The 8,479-nt window shown below is 50.0% G+C and overlaps 1 protein-coding gene across 1 annotated transcript in view; it reads left to right on the forward strand.

Annotated features, from left to right (window-relative positions):
• The first annotated feature begins 3,895 nt into the window (after nucleotides 1-3,895).
• The window catches only part of LOC109307177 (torsin-1A-interacting protein 1-like), a 21,359-nt gene continuing 16,775 nt past the window's right edge, over nucleotides 3,896-8,479 (forward strand). Inside the window, exons 1-3 of the mRNA XM_019530934.1 lie at nucleotides 3,896-4,567; nucleotides 6,372-6,431; nucleotides 7,542-7,589. Coding sequence (XP_019386479.1) covers nucleotides 3,916-4,567; nucleotides 6,372-6,431; nucleotides 7,542-7,589 — 760 coding nt within the window. The 5' untranslated portion in view covers nucleotides 3,896-3,915. The remainder of the gene's footprint in view (nucleotides 4,568-6,371; nucleotides 6,432-7,541; nucleotides 7,590-8,479) is intronic.

Consider the following 8,479-nt stretch of genomic DNA (forward strand, 5'->3'; position numbering starts at 1 on the left):
GCAGAGATCATGGGGGCCATGAACCACTTGGTGCAGGGGTGGCTCGCTGGGCAGGGTAAGCTCACCCTCGGGTTCATGGTCACTGACAATGGGGCCAATATGGTCAAGATGGTCCGTGATGCCAGCTTTGTTGGCATCTGCTGTATGGCACACAAGTTGCACCTTGTCAGGGATGCCTTGGAGGGGGACAGGGCTGCCAGTGATGGTGCTGCCACTACCAGCAAGCTAATTTCAAAATGCAGGAAGGTGGCAGGCTACTTCCACCGGTGCATCAAGGGGGGCAAGATGCTGCAGGATAAACAAAAAGAGCTGAACATCCCTCAGCACAAAATCATGCAGGATGTGGAGACTCAGTGGAACTTCACATACCTGATGCTTGAGAGGCTGGTGGAGAAACAGAAGGCCATCCATGAGATGGCCTTGCTCAGGGAAATTGGGATCAGCAGCCCCCTGAACAAAGCTGAGTGGGATACCATCCCCCAGATCTTGGTGGTTCTCAAGCCCTTCCTCGAGGCCACAGAGAATCTCAATGCTGCTGCCATCTTTAGCCAGGTGATCCCCATAGTGAGGGAACTTCAGAGCCAAATGGAGAGCTTCCAGAGGATCAGTGTTCCTGGCTGGGGCATGCTGCTGTCACCAGACATGCAGGCACTGGTGAGGCAGCTGAAGGAGGGCATCAGGAAACAGCCTGATCCCTTGCGGTGCAGTTCAGTCCACGTGCTGGCTGCCGTGTGTAACCCAAGGGTGAAGAGCACCATATGTGGCAGCCAAACACTGAATCAGTGGAAGGAGGTGCTGGTTAAGAGAGTCAGGGAGGCAGAATGGCAGAGGCGGGGGAATGTGGAACAGGGGGATCCACTGTCTCATGCTAGCACACCATCCACAAGCCAGTCTTGTCCTCCACCACAGGCACTGCCAATATGGGTTAAGGGCATGGCTTCTATGGTGGGGTCCAGAGTCACTAGACCCCAGCATCAGGCAGGTAGCACTCACACCTTGTTGGCTGCCCATCTTGCTGAAGATGTAGAGCTGCTGCTGTGAGACCCCTTAGCCTACTGGGCAAGCCGCAGCCCGGTGTGGCCAGATCTGGCCAGTTGCCTAGGAACACCTGTCTTACTCCACTGACCAGTGTGCCGAGCAAGAAGATGTTCAGTATTGCTGGGGATCTAGTGATACCCCATCACACCTGCTTGGATGCTGGTTTGGTGGAGCAACTGATGTTCCTGAAGGTGAACCTCCTGCTGCTGGGGATCCCCAAGCTCCAGGTGCAGATGGACTGAATGCCACCCTCCTCACTCTGTCCACACCTATTTCCTTTTTTGATATTTTAAAAACCAGGTAGTGCCCCGCTCTCATCTGGAGGGGGCACTAACTGCATCACCAGCCAGCAGGGGAAGAACATGTCCCTGCTGAGCTCATTCCCCTGCCAGGACAAACTTGGAGGTATGGGATGGGGCTATGGGGAAGGAGAAGGCTCCAGGTCCTAGGCATGACCATTAAAACTGTACCCTGCCAGGGTAGGGAGGCCTGGTGGGACTGCTGGCAGTACGGCAGCCCCGTAAATGCCAGGATCAACGATCCCCTGGTGAAAGGCGGGTAGGAGGCGCCATAACCTCCAGCTAACGCCTGCATGCACACATTCCTGGCTGAGGAAAGCCCAGACCTGTCATGTCTTTGACATGCCTGACACTTGCTGGTTGCAATGCAGTTGTGAGACTCCTGGTGTGCTTGTCTTAGCTGCGTGGGATGCCAGCTTTCAGGTTGAAAAACTCTTTGTTGGGCTGAGGAAGTACCTGCAGTTGGTGTCTCCTGGTCCTGGATGGAAGGAATAGTGAAGAAGCCAGAGGCTGGCTTGGCCCGCAATGCAGGCAAGAAAGCTAGTCAGTGAAAATGACAGTGGAGGTGTCAGGAGAGGGGGGAAAGGGGGATGTAAGAGCGCAGGTAAAAGTGCAGAGGTACCTGGGGAGTCAGATGTCTGGCAGGTTGCAGTGTCAGAATTTCACTGTCTAATCTATATTGGGTCCATGAGTTTCTGTACCTAGGAGACTGAAGAAGTGAAGTTCATAGGCCTGGCTGTGAAAAGTGGTTTGTAATTTGTTCCGTCTCAGGATCAGGCCTGAGAGACTGGAGGCAGAGTGTTTTTTTGGTGTGGAATGTGCCCCCACAGATAGTTGGGTATCATTGTGTTTGATAGATTCTGGTGTGCATTTTGTGGGGGTGCTAAAGTTAGTTGGCAGGTTTTGTATTTTGAGCTGCAGGAAGTTGGCTTCAGTTCTGGTGATGTTAGGTGCTTGTTTGAATGTACAAACCACTTTTCAGAGCTGGGCCTATGAAATGTACTTCATCAGCCTCCTAGGTAGTAGGTACAGAAATTCATGGACTCAGTATACACAGTGGAATTCTGGCACACTGCAACCTGCTGGACATCTGACACCCTAGGTACATCTGCACTTTTACCTACGCTGTTACATCCCCCTTTCCACCCCACCCTTTCCCTCACCCCCTGACACCACCATTTCCATTTTCACTGACTGCCTTTCTTGCCTGCATTGGATGCCAGGCCAGCCTCTGGCTTCTTTACTATTCCTTCCATCCAGGACCAGGAGACATATCAAATGCAGGTACTTCCTCAGCCTGACAAAGGGTTTTTCAACCTGAAAGCTTCCAAAGAAATATTTCTCTATTCCTTTTTTTTCATAACGAACATACAAACATAAAAACACAGGATAAGGCATCACACACGAGTAACATATATCCAACACAACATCTTTACTTCTTGCTGTCAATTCCTTTATAACAAGAAAGGCTCTGTGATAGTTCCGTTTGGCTACTTTAGATGCTGCTGGTGCCATTGCTGTTGAGCCAGCTACATTATTTTCACCTGCCGTTGTTTACAGTGGTGGACTGGACTGAGGCTGTAGGGGAGGAGGAGCCTCAGTGGAGCACACCACTGTGTTGTGCAGAGGCTCCAGTGCCAGGAAGGGTGCACCTGAACACACACAGTGTCACCCACCCATGTCACGAGTTTTGCCTGTCACCAGCCAGAGGTGCAGGGCCCCAGAACTCAGAGTCCCACTGCACCTATCCCACTGAGACCTGCCAGGCTTCATTACCTCAGCAGGGGCTAGCAAGCCTGCAGTTTAACCCCACTGTGGTTTCAAGTGACAGGAATTTTGCTCTCAAGACTTTGGGATACAGTTTCTCTGAACCCCCTGCACCTATCTCCTTGAAGCTTGACAGGTTTCAGGCCCTCATAAGGGGCTACCATTCCTGCAAGTTTCATCTAACTCAGGCCAGAAATGACAATGTTATAGCCTGTTTCAACCTTCCCCATTATATCTTAGGGGTGAAATGTCAAAACAGGCTCAAAAGGTGGAAATGTTTCCACAGAACGATATGGAACAGCCGTTTCGACTTGAAACAAAACGCTTTTCTGTCGAACCGTCGGTCGAAACAGAACACTTCCGTTTCACACAGCCCTAGTGCACACTGCTCCTTTATCTTCAATTTGCTACCAAAGGTGATGAGCAATATTGTGCTGCTTGTCTCCAGCAGAGCCGGGTGGGGGAAGAGTTAGGGCCAGATCCAAGTACTGCCTGTAAAACATCTCTAAATGGTAGGAGGGCACTCTAAAGGAGATCCTTTTTCCGACCTTCTTGAGTCCATGAAAAATTGTTACCGTCAGAGAGAGCTTGCTTCTTTTTGTGACTTTGTTTCTCCAATTTAGGCTTAAAACTTAAGCACATTGCTGCTTTTTTCAGGAACTTGAGCTGGCTGGAATAAGATCATGCTTAGCCTCTTGGAAACCACGGGGCAACATGGTGAGGGCAGAGGCGGCACAACCTCGTTCTGCCGCCTCTGAGGCGAAAGCCCGTCCGGCCCCCGCCGCCCAGCCGGTCCGGTGGGACCTGCCCCATGCCGGGGGTCCGCTCTGGGCTGCTCCACACAGCGCCCGGGAGGCTCTTTTCACTGCGCCCGCTGGAGGGCGGCCTAGTCCAGGCCGGGCTCTCCCAGGCCTGCTCCTCGCTGCTCCGAGCCGGGGGCGGCGCCGCAGCCGCTGTCCGTCACAAGCGGCGCCGGGGAGCAACGGCTGCAGACGCGGCGCCGGCCCGGCCTCCGCGCATCCCTGCGGCCGCAGGGACGGGAGAGGGAGGCGGGACCGGATTCGACTGGGGAAGGTCCGAAGCCATGTCACTCGCCCACGCTACGCCGCGGGCCCCGCTGAGGCCGCGCAGCGCCCCCGTCGCCGAGCCGAGCGCCCCACAAGATGGCGGCCCCGAGCCGGGCGCGGCTGAGTCGGAGGCTGCCGACACTTCCAGCCCCCAGCACAACGGAGCGGAAGTGCGTGTTCTGGCCCCGCCCTCGGCGGAGCGAGCAGGGCGGGACTACAGCGCCACGGAAACGGAGAAAGCGACGATGGCGGCCGGCGCGGGCTACGACCTGCGCTCTCGGCAGCGGCCCCCGGTGGGGGAGACGGCGGCGGGGCGCTGGGCGGAAGACGGGGCCTCGGGCAGGGCGAGGCTGCCGAACACTGCGCCCCGGCGCGCGATGCCTGACGCGCCGGCAGGTGAGCGGGCGGGCCCCGGTCCGGCCCCTCGCTGCGGGTACCCTCAGCCCCGTGCCCGGGGCAGGTGGCTGTGACTGCCCTTACCTTCCTTTTCTCGTTGAGGCGGCACCAGCCCCTCCGCCAGCAGGGAAGGGCCCGAGGCGCACCCGCCCCGAGCCCTGGGAGCCATTGTAATGGCAGGGGGCGGACTAGATGATCTGCTCAGATCCCTTCCGACCCTACAAACTATGAAACTATCTGCCCCGCTGCTGCCGCTCCGCTCCCCCCCCCCCGCGCGGCCGGTGCTGCTCGGAGCTTCCTGTGGGGTGGCTGCTAAAAATCTCTAGGGAGGTTTCAGGGACTGGAAACTCCTGAACTAGGGTAGCTCCCCCCCCACCCCGTGGGGTATTCCCAACTGTGTTAGGTGGTAGTCCACCCAGCGAGGTGGCAGAGCGGGTACTGCATCTGTAAAGGTGCAAATTGGGGCTTGGCAGAGCTGCAAATGGTTTCCCAGCCATGGGGGGCAGGGAGTCAGCAGCAGGCAGGTATGAAGGGAATCATCCCCTTGCTCTCTTTTCTTATCAGTCACACACAGAGCTGGTGCACCACAATTGATTAGCCCCCACCACATCCCTCCCTCCCTCCTCCCCCTTGCACCACAACAGACTTACCAGCTGCACACAGCTCTCCTCCTTGCTTACCTTTATCTGCCACAGTATCAGGGACATCAGGCTGGTTTCTGATAGTCCATTTTCTTTATATCGGTGCTGATCCAATATTGGACCAATATACTGTGCACGTGCATCCGCACCTCTAGCCAGGAGCGTTCTGGGACTCATTGCTTTCTGCAAAAACAGTGCCTTCCTCCAAGCTTCTATGTAGAGAGACCTTTGGTTTCACAGTCCTTTGAAGTTTAGTTGTTGCCTGATGGTTAGGATAGTTTCATCTGTGCTTGGTAGAGTGGAGTTACCCTGGGGTTTGTCGTCTTTTTTTTTTTTTAATTCCTGTTCTCTCACAAGATTGGGGATTTTGCAAGGAATTTGCGTGCAAGGAAACGAATTTCTTAATCCACTAATGATGTAAAGGGAAATTGACAATCCACAGATTGTGATTGCTGGTGCTTTAGGATTGAGATGGGGGCAAATTTGGTGTATGATTAAACATGGCACATTCACAGAAGTCACTTGCACATGGTGAACAAAAGGATAGGATTTGGAGTTTTTCTTGGATCATATTGCTCATTCAGGATTGAATCTTGTCTGTTTTTTTGTTTTTTTTTTTCACTTTAGGCAAAGTCTTGTTTTGACTTCTACATCCACAGTACAGACCTCTAGCACTTGAATTAATGGGCATCCTCTTTGTTGAATATCCATTACAGAGGGATGAGGGATGCTTTGCCAATGGCATTCAAACTTACTTCCCAGAAAGCTGGGAAACTTTGGGACCTGGGGATCCTGGGATCATTTCCAGGGTCTAGATTGGATTGTGTCATAGTAGTTATAGATGCCCGTGCTCCTGTCCACCGTACCTGTTTGCCTTTTTTTATACGTAACCTATTCTATTTCCACTCCCCTTTTGGCTTCTGCTGGTACCGTGTTCCTTTGCCCTAGATATACCATTCACTTTATGTCCTCCCCATCCCACAAATCTAAAGCATGTGAACAAACTTCTCAAGGGTCTGGTGTGCCTGTAGTTGGGGAGGGAGGGGAGGAGTAGTTTAATAGTATTCTTGAAGGAATGGAATGGAGGGTTGAGGTGTTTGGGAGAAAGAAATGACAGCATGGTGCTTGGGCTTGTTATGCATTTAACATACTCTTTGCTTTAGGGAGTGAATATGCCTTCGTCAAATTGACTCGACCCAGCATAAGACATTTTCAAAGGGAAGGTAAGTAGTGATTTCTACACCCAGTAGAGGAGCTTTTCACTCCTTGCAGTCTAATACTATTGAAACACAGATTTATAGGGAGTAGGAACTGGGGGATGGCCTTGGTTCCCTTTCCAGTTTTACCATTGATTTGTTGTATAATCTTGCACCTCATATGTTTACCTTTCAAAAGGGAAACAGCAGTCTCCTATCTTGTAAGGATTTGTGAAGATTGATTGATTCTCCCAGCAAGGGTGCTGTTGGGGGTGTCATGCAGTGTTAGCACTGTTAAGTGTACAAACAAGGTTTTCAAGATAAACCCATAGATTTCAATAGGAATGCATGGATTTACAAACCTTCTGACCTGTTGCAAGCTTGCTGAGTTTTTTGCAACAGAAAAATTACTCTTATTTTTCTATAGTCAAGTAAACAAGTGAAAACTAAGAGCTGACATTTTTAGAGGGGTGTCTTGAGTCTTAAAAGGAGTATCTTAAGTTTAATGAGGGGTGCTACTGGTACATAGCACTTTGAAATTAACAAATAAAGGAGTCTGTAGAAGTGCATATGTTCTATTAAGTGCATGAGATTGTAGCAGGACTTGGCTGAAGGTATGAAAGAAGGGTTGTGAGTGAATCTGCTTGTGTTTCTTGATTTCGGAGGAAAGGTACGGTGACTAAATATGATGACAATATCTAAACAAACTAGGAAAAATGAAGTTGGAAACCCACTTACCTGGCATGAACTGAATCACATGTGGAGCTTGTGAAAAGACTACTTCCACTCTATTCATTGTATGCAGTTACATTTTCTGTGATAGGATTGCCTTCTCTGCATCATAAAGTATAGACTTCTACTAGTTGCATGATACTGAATGTGATGTATTAGTGTTTTTACTTCATTTGCCACATCCCTTGTTTCTTTCCAAAAAGACGTATTGCAAAACTACCCGTTGTTGGAGAGTTGGAAAGGAAACTATGTCTAGTGTATAAGTGGTTGTGGATTCATAGCTTTTGTCCTGAGAAATGTATTGGTCACTGCAGTAGAGAGAACTGCACGTGTGAGTGTAACTACTTAATTTCCTTCCTTTTTTTCTGGCTGTGTTTAATCATTTTAGTGTTCCTTGCCTTACAGAATATTCTCTCTTCAGCGAAAACAGAGATTCCAAAATGTGTGAATCAGGTTGGTTTAAGTTTAACACATTCTAGTTTACTTACTACTGAATCTTGCTTGTTACTGCGATAGTGTCAGGCCTTGAGAACAAAATGTTGCTGCTGGCTGGACTTTGGCTGCTGCGTGAAGAATGCCAAGAGGTTGGTTGTTCCAAGTGGATACTGTTGATGATGTTAGTAGAATGACTTCTCTATTGTTTCTTACAAAATACAGAAAGAAATGGACCTCTCTGCAAGCTTCGGGGGAGGGAGTGTGGCTTGTATGAGAGGATGTCCATTTTCAGAGCTGTGTTTAAGATTCCCCTGTGAGCAAAATCGAAACTCAAAAAAACCACCCAGTTTCTCAAGTTGAGCTTGGTTTCTGCTTAACCGCAAACATTGCAAAGGCTGCAGGAAGAAGATGCTAGAAATCTGATTAAAGCTGAGAGTGCTGGCAAAATCTTACAAGTGCATATATTAGTCCTAAATTAAGGTGTTGGCTATATTTAAACTAGTGTTCAAAATATGTGAGAGCAAGAAAATGTTAAGACTCAAACATTACATTGAAGTGTATTTTCTTGATCAAAGAACAGTTTTGCTCTACAGTAGAATTGTTCTATAAATATCTGACCAGTTTCTAGTCAGAGTATTAACCTTTTTTTGGTTCAGTGTTAACATGGCAATGATCTTATATTCTACACATCACTGGCATATTCTGAATAGTTCCCTTTCTCCCCTGGTGCCAAATTCTGTTGCTGATTTAGGGTGGATGTCACTCTTATCTGTTTCTAACACAGTTAGATTTCATAGACATCATCATCAGGGCTGGAAGGAACCTCGGGAGATCATCGAGTCCAGCCCCCTGCCCAAAGGGCAGGAAGTCAGCTGGGGTCATAGGATCCCAGCAAGATAAGCATCCAA

The sequence above is a fragment of the Crocodylus porosus genome, unplaced genomic scaffold (genome assembly GCF_001723895.1).
Source record: "Crocodylus porosus isolate Cpor-Errol unplaced genomic scaffold, CroPor_comp1, whole genome shotgun sequence".
NCBI lineage: Eukaryota > Metazoa > Chordata > Crocodylia > Crocodylidae > Crocodylus > Crocodylus porosus.